This window comes from Camelus bactrianus, chromosome 10, assembly GCF_048773025.1.
Source record: "Camelus bactrianus isolate YW-2024 breed Bactrian camel chromosome 10, ASM4877302v1, whole genome shotgun sequence".
NCBI lineage: Eukaryota > Metazoa > Chordata > Mammalia > Artiodactyla > Camelidae > Camelus > Camelus bactrianus.
Genome location: NC_133548.1, coordinates 40151303 through 40176559, shown reverse-complemented (window position 1 = coordinate 40176559; position 25257 = coordinate 40151303). Strand labels below are relative to the sequence as shown.

The following is a 25257-nucleotide window of genomic DNA, read 5'->3' as shown; positions in this document are numbered from 1 at the left end:
TCCTGGGGCTGTGTGATCACTGGTCATTTTTTCCACTGAGGGTTGCGCTCCCTGGAAAGTTGAAGCAGTTGTGCTAACCCCAGGAGCCGGGTGCTTAGTGCTCTGTCACGCCCTGTCTGTGGGAAAGGATGGGTTGGTGGGGCCGGGGCTGGGGCGGGAAGGTGTGTGGGTCTGCTCGGGTGTGAGCAGAGCAGCTGAACAGCTGAGCTGCTCCCCACTGCTCTGCACCCCGCTGCTCCCCGAGCTGCCCCACTCAGAGGCTCTGCAGGAGGGACTGGGACCCATCAAAGGTCACACTGAGTGAAAGCCATCTTCTGGGGCCCAGTCATTGGCTTGCTCCACCCCAGCCAAGCTGCTTTTCCTCTGAAGACTTAGGACCCCACTTTGGGCTACTCCATCCCAGGCAAGCCAGTACAGCCTTTCTGGAAGCTCTTTGAGCCAAACATTTACTTTTCTCCATTCACTCGGTTTCTCCCACCACTTAGCCCACAACTGGGAACTGGAGAGGAATGTCTAAACCTTTCACTCACCACACCTCTGTTTACAGAGTGACCAAATTCAAACAGCCTGGCCAACTCTGGCTCAAGAGGTGGGAATGGTCAAAAGGCAGCCGTCAGCCAGGCCCTCCAGGCCTCTTGAGGGCTGCCAGGTCCTTGTTCCACTTCACCCTGGCTCAGCTAGGAAATGCCATGGGGGCGGTGGGCTCTGCCCACCCCACCCTGGGCCCCAGTCCAGTCTCCTCCAAGGGTGTACTCCTTGGCTGCCCACCTTGAGGAGAGTTAAAACCCACGGGTCTGATTCTCACCATGGACCTAATTAATGTCTAAAATTTGGCCTGCTCCTCAGATGGATAGAGAGGGTAGGTTATTGAAGTGAGTGCCTGGTATGAGCGTTGGTTGTCCCACTCTTTCTCCTCAAGTTGACAAATGCTTCCTCTAGGTGGATTGGTGGGTCACATTCCGCTCTGGTTCTAAAACACCCCAGCATACTGTGCACCACTGAATGCCAGTGCAATGATCAGACCACATGCAAAGTACCTTCTGCCCCTCTCTGCCGTGTGTCTTCTTGTATCTGGATCTTTTCTTGGTTTGGGGAATCTATTTGCAATGCTCTTTGGTCTTAACATGTTTCACAAGCAAAGGGTACTGAGTCCACTCCAGTTTGCCCCTGGACACACAGGAGGATGTCTGCACAGGAGACTAAAAACTGCACACACACGAGCCTTCACCATGGTTCCACCCGGAAGTTGTCAGTGCAATTAGACCCCCTATCCTCACTGCCTGAGCGCATGTGCACCCACGGACTAGAGACGCAGGCTAGGTGGTGCTTGAGTGATTTTCTACCCCAGAGTGCACATAGGATCTGTGCATATAGGTGCATCTGCGTTCGACGTTGCCCCTCCCCACAGCCCTTCCTCCCCCCTCACTACAAGAGCTTCAGAGGAGCATCTTGATCTGGGGGTTGAGTGGCCCATGTTTGTTCACAATGTGACTTCTTAATCTGAAGGGGGCTTATTGTGTCTCTGCTGGGCCAGTCTTAAAAATTTCTTTCCCTTCTGGTTTTTGATATTGGTGTTAAATTCTTTCCTCCCTAATCTGATTTTCCTGATAACATCCGCATTCCAGTGAAAGATAGCAACTTAGGGCAAATTGAAGACTTCTTCTCTATCTAGGAATTTGTCTGCTTTTAGAAAGAGTGACTTTCCCATCCCACACCAAGAGAGTTGTGCCTCTGGTGAGTGGTAACCTGCTGGGGTGGGTTAGCTCTGAAGACTGGATGGCCCACGCCTGGGGAGAAGGGGAGGAGCCTGGGGATCCTGTTTTCCTCTTTAAAAAGCCCTGGGTCTGCTTCTGCAGATCTGCCTCTGTCCTGGTCAGCATCTAGAAGCCTCGTGGCCTGGGGCAGTTCCTGGAGACTCCAGAGTCCTTGTCACCATGCACACGGATGACATCTGAACATGCATATTGTGGTCTCTGTCCTCCTGTGTGTGCATGTGGGTGCGTGTACACACACACACACACTCTGTCTGTGCTCTTCTGTACTCACCACATGAAGTTAATGCCTGGATTTATGGCCACTTCAGTCACTATACTCATTACATTACATGTGTACTCAGGGTGCCTGATGTTTGTTTTCCCCATTCTGAGCCCATTTCTTGAGGGACAACACAACACAGAAGTTGTTATTTGTTCCTGGAAAGCCCATCCTTGAAGCCAGATCGGTGGCCCCAGGATTTATCCTGCTCAGCAGGCTGGTTCTGCCCCAGGTCCTCCAGCCCTGGTCGCTGGAAAGTGGGGTTCACTTAGCATGACTTGGGTCTGAGTCTAGTCTGAGCTGAAGGGTCCCCCTCCCAGCTTTCTTCTCCTTGACCCTCCTGAACAAACACTTTCCAAAGTTCCCATGGCCGTTATGTAAGAAAATGCCTCTTCCATTCCCCCATTCATTCAGCATGGATTTACTGAGTCCCCATTTTATGGCAAGTTCTCTTCTCAGTGCTGGGCGCACAGCAATGAACAAGATGGCCGAGGACCCTGCCCAAGGGAGCTTCTACTGTGACTTCCCAAGTTCCTCTCACTCCCAGTCTCCACCTGTCCTCACAGAACCACCCATCCAGCAGCCAAAGTTTCCACTAGGGTTCTAGTACTTCTCACTTCAGAGATATGAAGGCTGAGGGAGTCAGGAGCACCAGGTCTGACACTGCCCGGCTGGGCCAGTGCAGACCTTGAGCAGCATGCCCACCCTGACCCGACCCAGGGCACCCGTGGTTTGCAGGTCACTCTCTCTCCTGCCCTCTGTGTACCCGCCTGGGATTCTGCACTGATGTACAGAATGGGAGTGCACTTCGAAGCCAGGCTGACGAATATGCATTTGGGTCTGCTGGGGATTCAGCACATGTTTGAACCTTATGTGAGCTTCAGGTCTGATCTCCTTCCCTGGCACATGGACGGGGATCCGTAAATGATAGTCCCCGTCCTTTAGGAGTACTGACTGAACAGAGATGCTCATTTTCTGAAAAGATGAATAAAGCTAGTTGCGTTGACCCCTGGCTTCTGTACTACAGCCAGGATGCAGCCAACGTTTTACAGGATATACATTAGTGTCACAGATGACTCATTTGCTCCTCTTGTTACCTTTTGAGGATGATGGAGGGACATATCACCTCAGTTTCAGAGGTGGGGAAACTTGGACTTAAGGAGATTATATTGTGATGTCCTATAGGTGATAAATGTCAAAGCCAGAGCATTGTTCAGATTCTCTGATTCTGTGAATAGCACTAACCTAACTTAAAATGTCTAACACTTCTATAGTACTTCATAGTGTAAGAAGGGTCTCACATACGTGATTTTGCTCATCCTTACAATGACTTACTTATTATAGTTATAATTAACTTACTTAGATGGTATTGTATCTTAGAGGTGAGGAAACTAAAATCAGAAGAGTTGGGTGATCTTCCTAAGGGCACTTAGCTGGGAAGTAATTCATGTCAGGACTCGATCCCGTGGCTCCCTGCTGCTCTGCCACTGAGGAAGGGAAGAGCTCTCTTGCCATTGTCACTGGCCATCTCTCCAAACATCATGGTGACCACCCTACTCTCAGGCCACTGCCCGCAATGGCCAATCTCTCTTCCTATGACCCAGTTTTGAATCTCTCCCAGGTTAGGCCACACCAGCTAACTAAATATGAAGTTGGTTTGTTTGGGGCTAAAGTCACCTTAAGTCAGGCAGTTGTGCTGATCAAATAAATGGTGAGGTTGGTAGATATATGTCTTTGATTTTCTTTTTGAAACGGAGAACACCAAGTAGTTTAGTAAATGTCTTGGGATATAGAATCTTTCAAATCATTGGCAAATCATGATAAGAAAGGGTGAAAGGGCAGGAAAGATTAATAGGAAAAGGAAGTGAATTATTTGTTTACTCTCATGCTATCTCTGGGCACAAGTATTTTCTTCCTCCTTGTATCCCAGTTCTTTATGGTGTGAAATAGAGTCCAAAGAGATGGGGGTTATGGAGGCAATTTCATTTCACAAATAGGGATATGCAGATAAGAAAAACTTAGATAAATTTCTAGGTTTGCGTTCTCTCAAGCTTTTTATTGGAACCTAGCTCTTGGTTGAGAATCAGTGCTTCCCTGATAAATCCATAAGGAAGAGTAGAGACCTTGGGGGGATGTGTTGCTAACCTTTCCATTTAGATGGCATTTTGCTGTCCTGTGGGTCAGGCTGAATCCAAGGAGCTGGGGTTGCCCCCACCCACTTCCTCTCTTCCCCCTGAATGATTTTGAGGTCTTCTTAGGTGCTGCTACCAGGTACCCTCTCCCAAGGAGTTCTTTCTGGGTGCCTGTGGCTGACATGTTGGGTTTGGATCCCCATTAGGCTGATGGTTGGAACAGTCACGCCCAAGGCTGTTGAATCAACAAGAGTAAGATGTCTTGTTCTTCAAGGGGAAAAGCCAAGTCCTCATTTAAGGTGGCAACAAAATGAACAACAGAAAACCCTAAGACTGTGCATGGAGTGTTCCTGTCGGGGAGGACATCCTGTACTTTCACAGGCCCGGTCTCTGGGCCAGCACAGCATTCCCAGGCCTTGGAGCTGGGAGCCCAGACGGCCTGGGCTCAGAGACTCAGCATTGTTGTAAATAAGGTCATCTGTTTCTCTTGGTGTTTGCCCAAACATTGGGGTTGAAATTATTTCCATTCACAGAATAATGATTTATTGGAGGCTGAGGAAAATGTTGAAGGGAGGGCAGGGCCCTTTGATTTGTTGTTTTGTGTGACCTGAGCAAGGGAAGGGTCACATTTTTGAACAGATGTTAATGACTAAACTGTGGTTGATCTTGTCTGAAAAGTTTTTTTAAAGGGTGCTGGTCAATAGGAGGAGGGCGCAGGGAGATGGGGAGTGTAAGGACAGGGGAAGCAGGTGCTTGCCTTTGGAAGCAAGTGAGTACATAGTAGACTGTGCTGGAGACTCTGATAATATTGTTGATTTAGAACAACTGGGAGATGATAGACTCCTCTGTGGTGGAGCGAGGTGAGGGTGCGTGGGGCTGTTGGGGCTGTACACCGGGGTTTGAGGGGAGGGGCGGCCAGGCTGGGATTTAATGTGGCCCTGCTATAGAGGTGGCCCACAGGGAGGGATGCCTAGTGTGTAGGGATGGTTCCGTGGTTCTCACGAGCTGGCCGTTTGGAGACGGTCTCAGCTGGAGACTGGTGGTAAAGCATATAACCGCAGTGTGAAGGAAGAGCTAACCCAGCAGGGTACAGAGGAGGTGCTAAATCTAGCCCCCACCCCCATCCCAACCCATAGCATCAATTCAACTTGTGCGGTCCCTGTCCTTCCCTGGAGGAGACAAGCCAGATCACAGGTGCGCCCTCGGGTGGCCCTTGCAGGGGTCATGCAATGAGCTTGGGTAGAGGGGTTCTGTGGATTTAAATGTCCAGATTTGGAAAGCAGGAAGTAGACTGGAAGGGATTATCAGTAGTGTAATCATGCAACTTATTGTCTAAACCAGGTACTTTTGAGAGTGAAAGGGGGCACTATTCATAATTATGCCTGGGGAAAAGCAATAAATCAAACTGTCCACAAACTGGGCTGCACGGTCACTGTAGCTTTCAGGCCATATCTGATGCTTTGAAGTTAACACACTATTGTTTACTGGTAGCTGTGATGGTGGCTGAATGGCAGGCATAATTTGCCATCAAATCCCTGGACAGCTGCTCTGAGTCCTGAGAATCCCTGCCTGCAAGGTGAGCCAGTGCCACCTCCTTGTAGGAGGTGCTTTCTACATGGCAGCATCAGCAGGCCTGGCTGTGACCACTCCGAGCCCAAGGTCATTGACGGGGAGACAATCCCTGCCCATGTCACAGGGAGTCTCTGTGCTCTGGAATGTTTCAGCCTGATTTGGGGGGAAGACTCCCTCCACTGTGCCTGAACAGAACTGAGCGTTGGTCACGGTGCAGGGTAATTTCTGTCCATCTGTTTCCTGGGCTGGCAGCTGTTTTGGGCAGGGCTGCATCCCCGGTGCTGGCACTGCAGCCCTGACGGCCCTGAGCTCACCATGCTTTCTTGGCCATCACAGGTGGACAGCCGGACCGAAGAGAATGACATGAACAAGCGGAGGCGGAAAGGCTTCAACAACCTGGATGAGGTTCATGTGCTCAGTGTCAGTTTCCAAAAAGGCCCGTTTCCTGACAGCCAGTGGGCACAGCCCTCCCACTTGCCCATGGCAGGCAGCCTGCCCTCCTTTCTCTCCTCTCATGAACTGCCGGGATCCAAGCTTGGCTTGACAGGAGAACAGTGGGTCTGGTCCTGACTGCCTACCAGCTCTGTCTCCCTCCCAGGGTGTGGCTCATGTCTATAAAACACAGATGACACATTTGAAATGTATGACATTTTGCATGATTTTTAAAGATTAAAGAAGGAGACACATCTAACATGCCAGGCGTCATCTCTGGCTCTTAGGTTCATCACAATATAATCACTATTAATAGAAAGTAGTAAAAGAGGCACCAGCAGACCCACTTTTCTCCCAAAGTTTCTACTTTTTGTTTTCTGTACCTTTAGTCTTTAAGGCAAATGTCCCAGCACCCACAAGTGCCATCTTCTGGTCAAAGAAGAAAATTACAAGCTATTTTGTCAAAGCCAAGTAGCAGAATCTCTCTCCTGCTACTGAAAAATTGATCAGAAAAAGAGCATTGGTTCTTGCTTCCTCAGGTAGGTCTTTAAAGAAACCTGAGATACATACCTCATTCCAAAGAGCTGTTCTCATCCCACAAAAGCAAGCAGAGATATTGTCTGTGAACTGTAGGACACCAGCTTTTGCTACTACTGGCTGATACCAAAATGATGACATTGAGGCATGCAGGATAATTTATAGGATACATTCATGCTTGATTTATAGGACTTAGGAAGAAACTTCTGCTGTCTTATATGGTTGAAGAGCTGTTGCTCTTGGCACTGATGTGAGCGAGAAGCCAGTGAACAGAGAGGTAGTTGAGATGAAGCCGAGGCTGAAGAACTGGGCTGGAGAGACGTCCCATTCCCCAGTTACAGGGTGTTGGCTCTGCCTTAAGTGCCTGTGATTTGCTCCCGCCTCCGCCCAAGAAGCTTCCCTTGGATTCATTTTGTCTCGGGGGAAGTCCGCCTTTCATCTGTGCCTTATTTGAGGGGGTGTTTGCTGTTTCTGTTGCTGGCAGCACAGGAGTTAGGGTGTGGGAAGAAATCTGGTCACATCCGCCCCTTCTGAAATGGCTCTGCTTTCTGGGCCAGCTGTTTTGCTTAAAGTCAGATTTAAGCAAGCAATGATTCTCTCTAAATTCTCGCTACTCAAAATGCGGGCCAAGAACCAGGGGCACCAGTATCACCTGGCAGCTGGTTAGAAATGCAGAGTCTCAGAGCTCCCTCCAGACCTACTGGATCTGAATTTGCTTTTGAAGGAGACTCCCAGTGATTTGTGTACACGTGAATGTCTGAGAAGGGCTGGTTGGTCGGCACGGCCCGCTGTCCGGGCCTGTTCTGGCCTTGTGCAAACAGTGCCCACCCCAGTACACTTGCCCTATTCACACTCTAGTCTGCATTGCTAGGCAGAGCTATCGTCCCCACTTTGAAGTGGGGACTAACTCTTTGGTTTGTGTTTGTCCAGCTCTTCAGTGGCTGTGCATACAAGGTTTCCCATGGGGCTGCTACTCCTAGGAATCTTTTTTTTTTTTTTTAATCGCCTATAGCTTGCCTCTTCCCATGGATTTCTTCTAAGTGAACATATCTTTGTTTTGGGAACATCTGTTCCTGCGAGGGAGGTTCATTGTCTCCCTGGGAAAGCTGGCTGTCCTCTTGACATGACAGTGCCCTTTATACTTCTGAGGTGGATGAGGGCAGAACTGTGGCACTGGGCAACAGACAGTCGATGGACACTGATAATTTTCAAAGTTTTTTTTAATCGAGTTATAGTCAGTTTACAATGTGTCAATTTCCAGTGTAGAGCACAATTTTTCAGTCATACATGAGTATACATATATTCATCTTCACATTCTTTTTCACTATGAGCTACCACAACATTTTCAAAGTTTTATCTTTGACAGATGAGCTTAGAAAATCCTCCGTGGAATTCCATTTTGTAAAACAGCATAACCAAGTGATCATGGTCAACGTTGTACCATCCTAAGTCATGTTGATATCATGTATCACGAAATAAAGCAATGAAAAGGGTCCTTCTCCAAAATCCCTAACTGGTCTAATCATGAGTGAACATCAGCCCAACCCAGATCGAGGGACTTTATACGAAATAGCTGACCAGTCCAAGGTCAGGAAGGACAGAGAGAGATGGAGAAACTGTTAGAGACGAGAGGAGGCTGAGGAGACATGACGATGAAATGCATCATCATGAAATGTGGGAAACTGGTACCGTCTGAATCAAGTCTGTAGTTCAGTTAATATATCGTGTTAATTTCTCAATTTTAGTAACAGTACCGTGATTACCATGATTATCCCAGATGTTAACATTAGGTACAGCTGGGCCAAAGGTATGCAGGAACTATCTGCTATCTTTGTAACTTTTCTGTCAACTTAAAATTATTTCAAACTTGTTTATTTTTTTAGAGAGAGTAACACCAGAGCAGGGCTAGTTGATGTTGGGAGAAGGGTGCAGAGGAGAGAGGGGAAGCCCAGAGCCTGTGCCTTGCCTGACACCCCCTCCTGTTTCCTTCACCCCTTGGCAGCCATGTGATGTAGTTTGAGAACTATTTTACTCATCATTTTATCACTACATTTGATTTTTGCATCGCTTACATGGAAGTGGGTCCCATTTTACAGATGAGGAAACTTTAGAGAAGTTAAGTAATTTCCAAGGTCGCTGGGCTGGGAGGTGAAAGAGGATTCAAACACTAACTGTCTGGCTCCCAAGTCTGTCTGTGTCCTTCTTTGAGAAGACACATCCCTCCTGTGAGCGTTGTCACCATTGGGCCTTGCCTGCTGCATCAGCCTCACTTCCTCAGACTGCAAAAGGTGTCCTTTTTTAGGAAACTGTCCCTGTCATGAGCCCCCGAGGCCCCTCCCTGATATCTGGGTTCCAGATCCAACAACCAATGCACTAATTTGGCCTTTGCAGCCTTCAGCCTTTCTGAGCCAGAGCTTGGGCTCCAATCAAGAGGGCGGTAAAGAAGGTGGAAATCAGAACAAAGTCAAGTCCATGGCAAGTCAGCTGCTGGCCAAGTTCGAGGAGAACTCTCGGAACCCTTCACTCCTGAGGCAGGTGAGTCCTGTCAAATGTTCACTGGTGCCGCCTTCCTGGTGACCAGAACCCACTGAGAAGCCAGCAGAAAGGTCAGGCTAGTGGTGGTGGATTTCAGGTGAGCCAACCAGGCCTGGCTCAAAGGGAGACTCAAGCTCCTTCTAGATCCGGAGTCAGCAGACTTTTCTAAAAGGGGCCAGAGAGCAAATATTTTAGGCTTTGGGGGCTATCTGATCTCCCTTGCAGCAACTCAGCTCTGTCGTTATAGTGTGAAAGCAGCCATGGACAATATGTAAACAAACGTGCAGGGCTGTGTGCCAATAAAACTTAATTTACCAAAACAGGCAGCAGGCTGGCTTTGGCCCGAGGACGATAGTTCACTGATGCCTGTTCTGTGCTGGAAAGGAAATCCCTTCCCTGATTTGGTTTTGCTTTGCAGCCGTGACTTGGTTTGCAGCCATCTTTGAGATGGTGCAGCTGGAGGGAGATTTAGGCATGCTGACTGCCTGGGGGGTCTAAGTCCACGGTGAGAGGACACATCCAAACCAGGGGAAACTGAGTCATGGGTCTTAGTTCCATGTGGGCCTACAGGAATGGAGAGCCTCCTGAGCATCCTCTGGGGCCCCTGTCTCCTTGCTCCCTTGGTTCAGCCTGGCAGGTCTTCTGTGTCTGACCAGGGTCCTTGTGAGGCTGAAGGAGGTAGGATGCTCTGGGCCAGGCTGACTTCTCTCGGATTCTGGCTCGGGGTCTGTGCTGCATGGTTCCATTTGCTCCCCTGAATTCCTCAGGGACACCACTGTCACACTGGGATAAAAGTGTCAGTTTTTCTTTGAAAAGCATCTGTCACATGACAGAATTAGGTTTTTCTCAGGAGGAGGACAAACTCTTGATTAATTCAGTTGAGAGGCAATCACAGATGTCTCCTTAGTCTTGATGTGGACAGTGCCACTCCTGGACAAACTGACCTTCCCCAGGAAGCCAGCTTTTTTTTTTAATAATAAAAAAATAGACTTGTAATTGTCTGAATTGTCTTCTCATTGCCCCTTCTGGAGGCTTGGCCCTTTGCAGTGCCCAGGTGTGGATGAGGGCTCTTTTCCATCAAAAGGACTGTTGTGGGCATCCAGTGGGCAGGAAGCATCCCCATTTCCAGGAGGACTTTTAGACTAGCCACCCTGGCCTGGCATGGGCTCTGGCAATGCCTGCCCGGTGTCCCACGTCTGAGCCAGAAGCCAGCTTCCTGGGGATTCACACATTGTCCAAGAGGAGGGGACTCCAGGACTTGCTGGTCACATGGACAGAGAGCCAGGGTTCAAGTTTCCTGCTGGACCCAGCTTGTCAGAGCTCAGCCCAGGGCTCACTCAGCATCTGCACTCTCTCTCCCTGCCTCTCTTCCTCTCCTCCCTCCAAGTGTCTCAGTCTGAACTCACCTTTTCCTTCCTATTTCCTGCGGCTGCTTTTTCGGACTCACCTTCCTCCTCCCAGGAGCACCGTGTCTCAGGGATAGGTAAGCCCGTCCTGCACTCTTCCTCTGACCCTCCTGTTAACTCTCGCTGTCCCAAGCCGGAGCAGCCCACACCCAGCCCATCAGCAACTCTGAAAAGGCAGGTAGGGCTCCTTCCAGGGGACGCTGTCTTGGTGAAGCCAGAGGGGACTTTGATCCAGAGGGTGGGGTCTGTGGCTCTCTCTGCATCCCATGTAGGGCTGACTGTAGATTCTCTGCGAAGGCAGACACAACTTGAGGTCATCACCCTTATAGATAAGACTAGCCAAGTATGCAGCATCTTAAAATACACGCCAGTCAGGGGCATCGACTAACCAGCTACCATGCTTTTGGTGCTTTATTTGCCTGGGATAAAGCAGACCACAGTGATGCCCCTGGGACACTTAGCTTATCTGTAGACCTCTTAAGTAGGCTGATTTCTAAATCGATGGAAAAGTGGCAGTGATAGTGGAATGGGCTCAGGTGGCCAACTGGCTGCAAGCCGTTGAAGGGGTAAGACTGGAATGTGGTGAAGATCTCCTCTGGTACCTGAGCAGATGGGGATCTGCCCAGTGGGAGCCTTGAGCCACAGACTGAGGCTTTTTCAGCTAACATCTCTGGTTTGGAATACGAACAGGATCACTATGACAGACCACAGCACTCAAACGTGCTGGTCAGCATTAGGAATTCTGCGTTGCTTCGGGGGGTGTGGGGGTCAAAGGAGGTCAATGTGGATGTACTGCAGTGATTTTATGTCTGTGTACGAATCACCTAGAGAGCTTTATCAAAAATATCAATTTCTGGTGCTCAGCCCCAGATTAATTAAGCCAGGATATCTGGGGGTTGGACCCAGACTTTGAGAACCAGGTCAGCACAGGCTCTGATTTGGTGGGTCTGGGGTGAGGCCCGGGACGGTGTTGTTAAGGATGATGTCAGGTGATCCTGATGCAGGTGGTGGACAGTCAACCCCTGAGGTTAGTTTGGAATCTGACGCAATGTGGCACCTGGTGTGCCCTTGCCTCTCATCCTGATGATGGTTCCTCACGGTGGAGGGGGTCCATGGGAGGGCCACAGCTAGGAAGGAAGCTTGATTTTCCTTCTCCCCCAGTTCCCTTCGGTGGTTGTGACGGGGCATGTGCTCCGAGAGCTAAAGCAAGTGTCTGCTGGTGGCGAGTGCCCGAGCAGGCCCTGGAGAGCCAGAGCCAAGTCTGACCTGCAGCTGAGGGGGCCAGAAAATGCCGCCACCCTGCCGCCCACCTGCCAGGGAGCGCGGGCCCTCTCCGGGGTGCTGTGGCGGCTGCAGCAAGTGGAGGAGAAGATTCTCCAGGTGACAGCCTCGCTCTCTGCCCTGCCTCTGCCTCCACCCATGTCTGGGGTGCCTGCCTTTCCCCCCTCCCTCCTCCTGCCCAGGGCGGGTTCCTCCTCTGACCCTTCCCTCCCGCTCTTCTGTCCTGCCAGGTGTAGTGGGTGTGACAAGCCCACCTGGCCGCCTCCCGCCTCTCCCCCAGAGGGAGCCCTCACATCTCTGTCACTATTGCTTTTTTCTTCTTTCTTCTTTCTCACCCTGACTGCAGAAGAGGGCTCAGAACTTGGCCAACAGGGAATTTCACAAAAAGAACATTAAGGAGAAGGCGGCTCACCTCGCCTCCATGTTTGGATACGGGGATTTCCCACAGGTAAACACGGGGCTTTCAGAGCCCCCAGGAAGCCTGGGGTTGGACATCTAGACATAAGGGAGGTGACCATAAATCAGCCTCTGGAGCTTCTTTCCTCCTTCCTCCTCCCTTTATAGCCTGAGGTCCTTAATTTACTTTTTAAGCCACCAAAGAATTTGGATTAAAAATACCCCAAATGAGAAGATTCAAAATAAATAGATAAGTCATGACAAAGGGAAAACCAAGGCAGAAAAATGGGCTCAGGTCTCAGGAAAACATTACGGAATAGAAACTGTGTGCTGTTAAGTCCTAGACAGCTTCTGAGTAGGCTGAGCTTCCCAGGAGTCAACACAAGGAAGGAAAGCTGGTCTGTTACAGGAATCACATCACAGTACCTTCGAAGTGAAGGCAAACCAGTTGCTCATGATGTTTGGGGCACGATGCAGAAATCTCCCTGTGGCCTTGATCAGGGAGACCCTGAATGCTGAGGTCCACCACATTAGTAACCTGCCCTCTGCTTTCCCAAAAGGCAGCACCAGCCAGGGAGAATGGCCTTGCCTTAGAATAGGAAGCACAGCCCCCCTCCAGGCCAGGTACTTATTTAGAAACTTGCTGAAAAGAAGAGCGTGTGCTCGCAAGGAGATGACAGGGTTGAGGATGGGGCCCCATGGTGCCTGTGTGTCTACGGTATTCCCTTGCTTGCAGCAAGCCTGGTCTCTAGAACACACCTCCTCTGCTGCTCTCACTCAGTCTCCTCCGGACTTGTGCCCGAGGTACTCAGCAGAGTCGTAGACCTGGGAAGGCTACTTTGCCTTTAGTTCATTTTTAGGGTTCCATGCATCTGCAGAGGTTCCTGCTAGGGAGTCCAAGTAGCCTGGAGTTGTCCTTGCCTAAGCTTGCAGCTGGCTTCAAGTGTTAGTGCTGGTGTCTGCGGCCGATGTTGGCAGTAACAGGCTGGATTGGCTCCAGCTATTTTGATGTGAGGAGGGAGCCAGAATAGTTGTAGCAGAATGCAGTGTAACCAGGAGCCAGACAGTCCTGCTGGGCTCCAAAGACAGAGGCTCTAGCTTTTTGTCCTGAGACCTGGGCCTGGATGTCCATTCCCCTCCTTGGATGTGTAAGCTTGGGGGCTGCACCATCGAGGCGAGCATCGCTGTGCATTTCCCTGGGGATAATCAGAGTTTCTTCTGTTTCTGTTCTGTGCAGAATAAACTACTCTCTAAAAGCCTGTCTCATACTCATCCTTCGTCTTCTCCCTCCTGCCTTCCATCTCCTGATTCAGCTGCTCCTTCCTCTCCGTCGACTGTTGACTCTGTTTCTCCTGCCAGAAAGGTAGTTGTCCTGAACAATTGGCTTCCCCCACTCCCTGCATGTCCTGAGATGTTCTCCTGCTCTGCTTGACCTACACAATCACCTGAATTTTGGCTTGCCTGGGATGAAAATTTATAAGCTACTTGACAACAACCCTGGGTTTGGTTGGTTTTGTGTGGGAGCAAGAAACATGGTGGAAGAGGCAGCACACAAAACCTATCAAACAGTGATTGCTCACCCACCAAGCATTTATTGGGCACCCCACCATGTGCCAACCACTGTGCAGGGTATTGAGAAAACAGAGAGGAGGGAGGTACAGTCCTCTGACTATGGTGTAGATGGCAAATGGCACACCAGCATAGAAATGTGTCACATTTTACCATATGAAATTGCCAATATTTAGCTGGTTCTGACCTAACAAGATGCTGATTTCGTATGGTAAATCTAATACAATACTATTTGTTAATTCTATCAGAGGTAAAAGGCAAGATTCTAGAAACCCAGAAGGGAGAACCTGGGAAGGATTCACAGAGGAGGTAATATGGGAGCCAAGTGTTGAAGATTACGTTGGGGGTGGATTTTGCTAGAACAAAGTGCAGGGAATGGTATTTTAAGGAGAATGTGCAAAGGAAGGCAGACAGAACTTGTGTGGATGGAAAGATAATTCTGGTGCAACTTGATTTGGGGATGAAAGTATTTGTGGGAGTGTGAAGAATGAGGGTGAAAATCAGCCCACTCTTTTTGTGTTAAAGGAATTCATTCTACCCTCTTGTAAAGAGTCACGGAAGGATCTGCTCTGAGTTCTGAAGGATGATGCAGGTAGCAGGGCAGAGGTTGGAGAGCTGGTGGGGAGCTAATGTTGGTTGAGTAGATAATGAAATACATCCATAAGCATTGATTAAATTTGGGTCCTGGAGCACTTTTCATGTTTTCCACTTGTCTTCTTGTTACCTAATGTGCTAAGAACACCACCAGGCTGGGGTGGGAGGGGACAGTCTCCGGAGAAGCTTGGCTCCTGGAATAGATGAACCTAAGAATGGACGTGAAGCCCAGTTGTTTATCTGTTGCTCACAGGAGTAGGTTGGGGACTCTTCTGGGAAGACTGCTCCTCTGAACACCTCCAATCTGTCTGCTCCCACCTGTGCTCGTCTCTGTGTGCAGGGCTGAGTGTGTCCGTCAGAGTTACAGCTCCTTTGTTTCCACCCTGTTAGGCTGAAGCACAAACCAGCAACCTGCTCTTGTGTGAGTGGGAAATTAGGAGCTGCCTCCTGGGAGTCCCACCCACACTAACCTCCCCTCCCTGGGGGAGAAGAATGCAGGCAGGGTCTCCAAGAAAGGAGCTGCCCTGGGAAGCCAGAGGGAGGGGATGTGGAGAAATAACAAACATGTCCCATCATCAGCTCTACTGAAAGCAGCCCAGGCTGGGGTGCCCGGCATCTTGTTCCAGGTCAGCATTGGTCAGCTATTTGACCTTCAGTCTTCTGACCTGTCTGGGTCTCCATTTCCTCATCAACAGGAGGGTGATTCCTGGCTCACATGATAGTGAGCTGTATGGGCAGAGACTGGCAGCACCATCACCAAGACCTGAGTAGCATTTGTGCCCAGCTTGGGAGGGGAGTACTTCCTGCTGTGGAAAATGTCATCAGCACACTTGACAGGACAATGGGAGGGGCAAGGGCATCTGGGCACAGACAGGCAGTGGCTGGTGCTCCTGGCTGGGCAGCTGGGCCCACACCTGGCTTCTCTCTGGCCCTGTCCCTTTCTGGGTCACCCAGGACATGCCCTCTCTTGCCTCTGCTTGTCTTTTGTCCTTGTGAAGGCCTGGCTTGGTCACTGCCCTCCCAGAGTTGAGAGCAGAGTAATAATCAGGAGTTACCTTCCTGATGAGGCTTGCTTCCTAGTAGGGGAGGTAAACAATCAACAATAATGTATAGATGTAAATTATATAATGTATCAGAAGACAGTTTTTCCAATAGGAAAAATAAAGCAGGTAGCAGGGACCTGGCATGCTGGGCTAGGGTAGCAATTTTAAATGGGGTTGGCAAGAGGGCTCTTACTGGGAAAAAGAATTGAGCAGGAGCAGAGCCACAGATAGGAAAACAAAGGGACGGAGGAGACGAATTCCCAGGGCTTCTGACTTCGGCCCAGTGTTCTCTTCTTGTACCACAAAACCCCCGTGTGAATGGAGGCCTTGTCAAAGGGTCCAGCCCAGAGGCCATGAGCGTGTAGAGCCCCAAGCCCAGGCTCAAGGAGGGCTACACATGGGGTGGGTGGGCCTTGGGGTGACCAGTACCAGAGCCCAGGGCCCCACCTCTACAGCTTTGTTCTTTGTTTCTCCCAGGTTGGGGTAGAACAATCACCCCCTGTTTTCTTTTATTCCAGTTTCCGAGCCAGCCTTGGCCATCAGATGATGGTGTAATTGGGCTGTTTGGATAGCTCCTGACTTACTAATTACAGGCTGATGAGCCTTTCACTGTGCAGCTGGGAATGATTGCGGAGCTCTCAGAAAAGGCCATGCTGGGAGACTTCCCCTGTCTATGCCTTTGTTTCTCCATTTGTGAAAAGGACCCAGCCTGGACCTGATCCCCACAGAGTCCTCCAGATCTCGCTGTGAAGCTATTGTAAGCAGTTAAGTACGGAGAGGTAAATTTCCAGCTTAAAGCAGTCTTGGAAAGGTCTTGGAAAGCTGCACTGCCCCCTACTCCCAGCCCCCACCCACAATTTCCCTCCATCTCCTGGACCCCACCCCACTATTGATTTAACACTGGGCTTTGCATGTGCAGAATCAGGCAGAGTGATGGCTCCTATGAGGAGAGAATTGGCTGCCCCTCAATGTAGGTGACACCCTAGTGACAATTTCGTTCAGCCCTAGTGGAGCTCAGAGAGCCTCTTCCCTGGAGAGAGCCTGGGGTCCTTAATGCTTTTTCCCAGCAGATTATGGGCTGCTCTGATTGCCCAGTGACTCAAGTTTGCCTCAATTCAGGGGAGCCAGAGGAAGGAAAATGCACTTGGAAACAGAGGCTTAGCTCTTGGCAACCACCTGGGAGGCAGTGTGTTTCTGTTCCTGCCCCAGGTCCCAACACCTGAATTCTGAGGCTCCAGGAATAATCATCTCCTCATAGATAAAGACAGTCAAACTTGTGTTACTCACAGGGATTCACAGGGGTGCAAACTTGGGTCACCAATTCCAAGAGATGTAGCCAAGGTTCTGCCTTCACACTACACTTGACTACCTTCTCAGATTTACGTTCCACCTTAAAATTCAGAGTGATGGAGCTGGGTTTTTGGTCTGAACAGTCACAGGGAATTTTGAGGCCCTCTCATTTAGGACCCAGATTCTTACTGGAGTCTTATCTTTTAAGACCTTAGACTATGGGATCATGCCCAATCTGATCATTCATCCCATCAAATCAGCCCTCCTGTAGTGCTCAACCCCATCAACCCTTAGTTAACTAACTTCTTTCTTCAAAGCAGGAGGCCACTGCCAGTTTGGCCTCTAGCATGGCTGCTAGCCTAGCCATCTGCCAAGGCTGGTGAGCTCTTGCAAGATCAAGATGGTAGCCGAGTGTTTGCACAGCTGAGCAAGAGGAAAGGCCTCACTAGGCTGGGGAATGTGGTTTAGTCTTCCTAGGTCAGAAGAGCAATGTGCATTGCAAAAGGAGCTTTCTCTATCCCTGGGGTGTTTGTTTTAAAACTGGATTTGCGGGGTTTACCTAGAGATTTGCATATTAGGGAGAAGCTGGGTGAGTCTTGGCTGGGCAGTCTGCCTGTTTCACCTGCTACAGGGATAGAACTCAAGGCTGGCTCCAACCCCATTGTTCTCTCTGTTCTGGGGATGGAGCTAGGCAGCCCTTTAGAGGTGTCCTGTGTGCGTCCCAGCCTGGGGGATTTTACTGTGCAGAGCGCCCGTGCGTCTCGGGGAGGCAGGATACTATAAGGGCTTGGAGTCACACTTGGGTTCAGAGCACCCATTACTTGCTATGTGACCTTGGACGAGTTAGTGGACCTCTCGGCACCTTGGTTTCCTAACCGATAGGATGGCGGTGACAGCAGCTACTCCCGAGAGTGATTGGAATAATGCAAAGACCTAGCATATATCAAAGGCCACAAATGTGCTCTTTCCCCAGTGGAGAAGAATTCTAGAAGAAAACTCACTTACCTAAAGTGAATATTTATTCCTCTCTTTCTAAAGGCAAAGAAGTTACCCTCAGGTTTCCATTTCCATTCCAGCCACTTAGGAACAGTGCAGCCTGAGTTAGAGCCTCCCTGAACCTCGGCTGCCCCGTCAGTGAAGGGGGATTATCAGACCCACTTTGCAAGGCCATGAGGGTTCAGTGCAGCTCAGTGCCCAGCACCAGGGGACGTAGGCACAGACATGGGTGGCCACTGGAAGGTCAGAGCCTCAAAGACCTGCCTGCATCTCAACTCTGAGGGTGTCGTTTCCAGACCCCTCAAACAAGGCACTTTCAGTCCTTGCCCTGAGCATATTATGGCTGAGAACTCAGGCCCCCCAGCCTGTCCTCTGATGTTTCAAATCCAGGGACTCCTCAGTGAGGAATGTCTTTGCTCAAGTAGGCCTGGGAGACCTCCTCTGGCCCTACCTCTCCTTCCCTTGAGCCCTCAGCTCCAAGGCCCTGGAAGTTCTGCTCCCAGCCCTGCCTGACCTGTGTGAGCTTCCTGATATGCACTGCAGGCCAGGTGGCCACAGATGGCCCAGCTCTGTGGAGAAGGACAGTCTGGGCAGCTGGTCATCTTGGCTGAGTTCCAGGCCCGAGGGGGGATATTAAGATTGTTTGGAAACAAGCAGGCTCCTGGGCCTCCTTTCAGAGCATCTGCCCTGTGCCAGGAGCACAGATGAGTAAGACAGGTCTTGACATCAGGGAGTGCAAACAGGAGGGTGAGAAAATCTCCAACATGCAGGCAGGGACTGTCATATTCTGAGCTAGGGGTGACAGGGCAGTCTCGGGAATGCCTCTTTGTGGAGGACCAGTCATCTCCTGCAGCCTCTGGCGACAGTGCTTGTGATGACAGTTAACGTCATCATGTGTGCAAGTGGGTTGACTTGCAGGAGAGAAGCCAGTGCACTCACCTGGGTGGGCCACGTAAGTCTTACTGCAGAGGGGGCTACACAAGCAGCCATGATTTTCCCTGAGTAAACTCCACCCAGCAGAGGAAAAAGAAGTTCCAGGACATGGAAATTTGAAGCTGCAGCAATGTTGGTGCTTTGGACTCATTAATCATCTGCCAAGTGCTTCTTGGGAGCCCAGCACCATGAGAGGCTTGGCCCAGATCCTTTGATGACTCCTTCACAGCCCTGTGAGGATGGGGGCAGTCTCCCCATTTTACAGATGAGGAAGCTGAGGCTCACAGAAGGGAAATGATGCCTGTGAGGTTAATCTGATGTCATGTTAGCTGATGGTCCTCCCGAAGTGTCCAACCGTTCCAGCTTGTTCTAGATAATTAGCTGAAAATAACTAGACTTCAAGGGAACAAAGGTAGTGAGAAATACCCTGGTTCTTCAAAAATTACAAGAATATTGAAAAAATGCATAAAGGGTGGCAAAATTAGTTCTCAAAAAACTAGTGACTGGGACGGTTTCGTTTCTGGCCATATCATCTGACTCTCCAACTTGGTGTTTAGACAAATTATTCCCAGCCCAATTGTAAGTGCTCCTCTTGACCAGCCCTCCCCAGGAGCTTACCTGCTTTTGCCCTCCAGTGCAGCCATCACCTTGTTGAGGACCTCTGGCTCTTACACCAGTACGAGTTTTCTGAAGGTTTCTCCATGAATGGAGTATCTTTTCTTCCTCAGGGTGCTCAAGGCCCATTGATTCTCTAGTTTATTAGAGCAGGGCTACTCAAAATGTGGGCTGTGGGCAGGAACTGGTCTGTGACTTAGTGAGCACAGCAAGAGAGAGTAAGCCTTAGACACTTGTAGAGCAGTGTGACATTGCCACACATCCAAGTGCCTGATCATATTTCTAGTAATTCATTTTCATTGTATCCGGAAGTGTCAGGCCGCAGTGGATTAGAGATTTAAAAAGAAGAAGCAAAGCCTGGTCATTCACCACGAATAGTTTGAGGAGCACTGAGTTAGCACGAGTCTAGCTGGTCACGGCCTTGCTGTCTTACAGCCCGTGAGGCATCCGGCTGTCAGAAAACAGGAGGTAACCCAAGATCCCATGGTAGTGTTGCCTTCACACTAGTCTCTGGGGTGGGCTTCAAAGGGCACCTCTTGAGATAAGTTATCCATCGCCTGGTCTCCTTGTAACCTTTCAGGAAGTCCTGGTCTACCTCTTGGCCTTGGTGATTCTGGCATGGTTTCCATCTGGCTGGGAAGGGCATATGGGAGTGCCAATGCTGCTTCCCCTAAGGGTGCTTTCACTTCATAATTTTTAAGAAAGGCGCTGTCACAGGGTGGGAATGTGGATGCAACTGGGAGAAAGGAGTCTTGTATGAGTAAGGGCCCATGATGAAAGGACCAGGCGCGGTCTTCATCCTGGATCCCCTGGCCAGGCCCCGTGTTTGTAGAGCAACTGAGCAGGACTGCAACGGCACACATGTGTTTCAGCAGGGCCCCCGCCTCCTCACGGCCCTCTCCTGGCTTCAGTGATTGCTCCCTAAGTCAGGATTGCACGGAAGCTCAGCGGCACAAAGTGCTTATTAGCTAAATGGCTAATGAGGTCTCGTTAGGGACTTGTATTTAAAGCCCCAGAAAGTCCAGTCTCAACCTTGGCTCACTCGGGGGAGGCAGTAATTGCGCGTGGGTACGTGGCATTACACGGTGCCTTCCTGGGAGAGCACCGCGGAGCCGGTTCACACACTGGGTCAATGGAGGCAGCTGCACGAGGGGAGTGTGGGCAAGGGGGTAGTTCTGACCTCCCCTCTTCATTCTGATGTAAACCCAGGAAGGCCTTGCTGTTCTGTAGCTCCTGTCCCAGGGGCCTGTATTGGGGGCCCCAGCAGGGGATGGAACATCAGGCAAATAACAGCGTATTGTCCTTAGCCGGTGCACCTGGACCTCCTTTAGAAGCAGGAGCCAAGTTTCTTGGCATTTGTGAAATCCTGAAAATGGCAGAGTGTGTGCTTAGAAGCAGAATTCTAATCTCTCCCAGGTGAGGCCGGCTTTGGGGAGAGGGGTAACTGGCTTGGCAGCTACTGCTACTGAGAAGGGGCAGGCTTTGTTGAGTCTGAGGAGGTCCCATCTGTCTGAGAGGTGGGATCGGACCCCCCAGCAGGCCCCTGGCCACATCCTCACAGTCCCTCAGAGCCTTCATGTGATCTGGAGCGACTAATCCAAAGTGGCTGTTGGTGCTGGGGCCTCCTTAATGAGAAAGTGGGCAGGTGCCTCCTGGGCCTTGTCTTTCTCCCCAGCCTGCTGGCAGCCTTTCCCTCCTCATCCTCTTTTAGTGCCTGTGCTTTTGCTGGAACCCAATGAAGTGGCCTCTGGTTCTGGGGGTAGATGCTGCTTCTAGGAGTCGGGGAGCTGTGGGCCCCCACTGCCATTCACTTTGCTGTTCCCTGAACCTCCTGCTTTATAGTTGAGGCTTTCACAGCAGGTTTGACGTGGCCTTCCAAGAGCAGCCTTGGGTTTAGATTGAGGGCCTTCCTTCGCATACAAGTCACTGTGAACTTGCCATCAAGAGAGCTAAAAGCCTGCGTCCGAGGGCCTTGAGCCTAAATCACGGCTCTCTGTGGCTGTATCTTCCGGAAGCTCGATGCAGAGGCAGGGGAGATCTGGAGCCTCCCTCCCTCCAGGGTCTTGGGATGAGGAACAGCGCTTACAGAGAAAACCTCAGACTGTACATGTCTGTCCTGCAGTGGAGACTGCAGTGTCTCCAGGCTGGCCTTTCCTAGGTGGTGGGAGAAGGGGGAGCAAGTTGGGGTTTGCCCAGGGGTTTATGTGTGATTGTGCCACGTCTGTGTGGGCTGTCAGCTCCCACCCCTTCCCCAGCTCTGTGATGTGTTGCTGGGGATGCAGGTAGGCATGAACCATCATGCCCTCTGGAGCACAGGCACCCACAGGCCACCAGGCTGTGATCCCCAGGGCCAGCGTGGAGCTGACTTGCCTGGCACCAGCTCTGAGGCCTCTGGGCACTGCTGCCTGGAGCTCCTGGTCCTGCTCCCTCCACCTGCCCAGTGGGGACCAGCATTCACTCCCATTCTAGTCGCTGTTTTTGTTGGCAAGGTGATCTACAGTCCTGACCTGATGGGACTCAGGTCAGACATAGCCATTGCTCGCTAGGACCCAGGAGCTACAAGGCAGGCTGGGGCTGCTGAATTCAAAGGAAGAAGGGAGGGAGGAGTCAAGTTCATCTTGACCCAGCCCTGCCCAGTGCCAGGTGCTCAGACAGTAGTTCTCCCACTTAGTTTTGGCCACAGCTCTGTGAGGCAGGCACTGTTTATCCTCATTTCACTGAATGAGGACACTGAGCTCAGGAGTTGAGAGCTTTGTGCCCGGTCTCAGAACCGGTTAGTGGTGGAGTGGGGTCCTAGCCCTCCAGGTCTGGGGGCCCCAGTGCTCACTAAGCAGCAGCTCAGCCTTCCAGAGAGGAGGGGACTCTGGGACGGCAGCTGCCGTGCAGCTGTCTGTGAGGGCTTGGTTCCTGAGTGTGAAGGCACACGGGCTGGGGCTCAGGAGACCTGAGCAGAGTCCTGGATCTTGTGCTTATTTGCAAAGTGGCCTTGGACAGATTCCTTCCTCTAGGATTCGATCCCCTCTCTGTGAACCAAGCAACCTGAACTCCTGAAGACATCGTACCCCGCCCGCTGTGGCTCTGAGTCACGCTGCTCAATTGGGGCCGCAGGGCTCCGTTTCTCTCTTTTTTCCATCTGCAGAGTGCCCGCTGCCTGCTCCAGGCTGGTTATGCCTCTCCCAGGACGTTGAGTGCTGTTTGCACGTGGGTGTGGAACCCTCTTCCACATCCAGCTTGTTCGTGTTTTCCTTCTCGGTGCTAACTGGCCTCTACCTTTGTCTCTGTCTCCTCTATCTCTGCTGTTGGGTAGCTGACGGTAGGGAAAGTGTCCAGCGGAATAGGGGCTGCAGCTGAAGTTCTGGTCAATCTGTACATGAATGATCACAGACCTAAGACTCAGGCCGCCTCTCCAGACCTGGTAAGGACATACAGCCCTCAGCCTTCACCCTCAGACACCAGCTCTGGCCTCCAGGGAGGGTGCACGGGATGCGGAGAGGATGGCCTGGCCCCCCTTCTCATGGGAAAAAAGGGGCTGAGAACGGGCTGGGTCAGAGCAGAGGTTAGCAGGAGGCTATGTTTACTTATAGACAAGACTCAGCCCCATTGTGGGTCATTTCACAAAGTAGAGCATTTTCCCTGCTGCCTGAGGCTCTGGAGAACTCAGTGGAAAAGGCCAGGTGAGGCCATCCAAATAATTGGGCATCCCTTATTGTCAGTGTTTAGTGTCCAGTCTGGATTGGATTGAGAATTAAGTGATGGAGGAAAACCCCCCCTTTCCTCTGAATTTTCCCCTTCTCCAAGTGACACAGCTCACTGCCCTCACAGTGATTTGAGTTGACAATTCTCTTGGTTTCCTTTGGGCACGTTCCCCTGGAACCACCCAGGTGTGCCCCGGCCCTCGCCCTCCACCCTTGCATTTAGGAATTTGACTGGCAGCCTGGCGGGTTGCAGGACACAGCCTTCTCCCCTTCTACTGTTCTCTTGAACAGTTTTGATGCCGCAGACATTCCTCACATGACCTATGTCACCGCAGGGGGACAGAGATGTAGAAAACATTCTTTCAGTGACCTCATTCTAGACCCAGGCAACACTTAACCCCTGGGTCAGAATCCTGGAGAGAGCATCCCTGGGCAGGCATCTTTGTGAGGGATGTCCACTCCATCAGACCAGGAGATGTCACTCCCACCCAGAAACCAGAGAGGCCAGGCTGCCTGGGAGTACAATTAACAGCTGCCCCCACAGGGCTGGGGTCTGTATCTTCCCACCCTCGCTCTTTGCTGCAACGCCTGTGGTGATAAAAGCAACGCAGAGCCTGTGAGGTCCCCGTGATTCAGGTCGGCATTTCCAAAAGCCTAGCCTCGCGTTGGACAACATAATGTGCTGCTCTTCTCTTCCCACGCTCTGTGCCCCCCAGGAATCTGTACGGAAGGTGTTTCCTCTGAACCTGGGTGGCAGCGACACCTGCTACTTCTGTAAGAAGCGGGTGTACGTGATGGAGCGGCTGAGCGCGGAGGGCCATTTCTTCCACCAGGAGTGCTTCCGCTGCAGTGTCTGCGCCACCACCTTGCGCCTGGCCGCCTACGCCTTCGACGGTGATGAAGGTAACCCCTCAGGGGCCAGGACAGCACTCAGCTCTGGCCTGGGCTCCTGTCCCTCTGGAGGCTCTGGGACACCCAGCCCTTCCCAGGGAGTAATGGTGTCATCAGGAAAGCTGTTCGGGGAACGGAAATCCCCTGCTAAAGAGAGAGGTGGCCTGGGGCGGGCAGGGGTCCTGAGGGAAAGGGAGCTGTCAGCACCGTGGGTGCACTAGCACTGGGGGCACCTCCCATGCGCTGAGTGTTTTACATGTGCTTTCTTACTTGGTCTCACCTCCTTCTATCGCCCCTGTGTGGTTGAGAAAATCAAACCCGATAACCTGTGTCACACGCTCGGCACCACTCCTGACATGAGTGGAGGCTCGATAAGTGATGGGATGTCAATGTCATTATGTATAAAGTATGTACTGTAAAAATGGCCATAACTGTCACATGCCCCCTGGTACTGCACTCACTGGAGTGAGGGATTGTCTAATGTTCAGCACTTGAGCTTTGCACTGTCATATAATTTCAGCACCTGTGATCCCATTCCCTCAAACTAACTGCCTGGGTTCAAATCCAGACTATGTAATCCACTTACTAGCCATTCGACCTTGGGCCTGTTACCTAACCTCTTGGTCCCTCAGTTTCCTCATCTATAAAAAAAAAAAAATGAGGGCAGTAATACCAGCTCATAAGGTCGTTGTGAGGGTGGGTAAGTTAATTCATGGGGAGCATTTGGCATAGTGTCTGGTGTATTGAGTCCTACACAGAATTTCCCTATTCTTATCATTCCCATCACTGTCTTTGTCCTTGTAACAGTGAGCAAAGAAGACTTCTCTGGGAGGTTCCCAGTGGTCCTGGGCAGTGGCCAGTGGCCCAGTGTGTGCCTTGCCTTGGTTTTTCTACCCCTCAGTGCCACCATCTGTTCTGTGTCTTTCCCAACCTCACACCCCATGGGTCCCAGAAAGAAGAGGAACTAGAACCAGGGTTGCTAGGCAAGGCTGTCCATTTTGCTGTCTGGAAGCTGGCCTTAGGAAGAGACGTGGCCTCTGTTTGGTTTGGGGATTATCTGAGGGTTGCTGCCCCAGCCCCGGGAGCCCCTCTGTTGCTACAACCTGCCTCTGAGGCAGCAAAGGGTCCTTCTGCCTCCTCTCAGTGCCACTTCTTTAAGGCAGGTGACAGAAACCATTTTCCAAGTTTGTGCCTTCCTGGGCTTGTTTCCATTAGTGGCGTTTTCTGACCTAGATGGTGACGGGGACTTGGTTTATGTTCTGTTGTGGCTCTGGTTTACAGGGGGAAAACCTGTGTGTGTCTGTTT

The 25257-nt window shown here is 51.0% G+C and overlaps 1 protein-coding gene across 7 annotated transcripts in view; it reads left to right on the top strand.

Moving 5' to 3' along the window:
- Window positions 1-25257, top strand: part of MICAL2 (microtubule associated monooxygenase, calponin and LIM domain containing 2) — a 213615-nt gene that overhangs the window by 104552 nt on the left and 83806 nt on the right. For 4 of the 7 annotated variants that reach the window (XM_074372378.1, XM_074372383.1, XM_074372379.1 and 1 more), the window contains 8 exons: window positions 6075-6143; window positions 9099-9242; window positions 10704-10826; window positions 11810-12028; window positions 12276-12377; window positions 13563-13688; window positions 22673-22780; window positions 23777-23963. In XM_074372378.1, the coding sequence (XP_074228479.1) occupies window positions 6075-6143; window positions 9099-9242; window positions 10704-10826; window positions 11810-12028; window positions 12276-12377; window positions 13563-13688; window positions 22673-22780; window positions 23777-23963 (1078 nt within the window). Of the gene's footprint in view, window positions 1-6074; window positions 6159-9098; window positions 9243-10703; window positions 10827-11809; window positions 12029-12275; window positions 12378-13562; window positions 13689-22672; window positions 22781-23776; window positions 23964-25257 lie in introns of all 7 variants that reach the window. The other 3 variants (XM_074372377.1, XM_074372380.1, XM_074372382.1) reach the window with 3 other exon arrangements.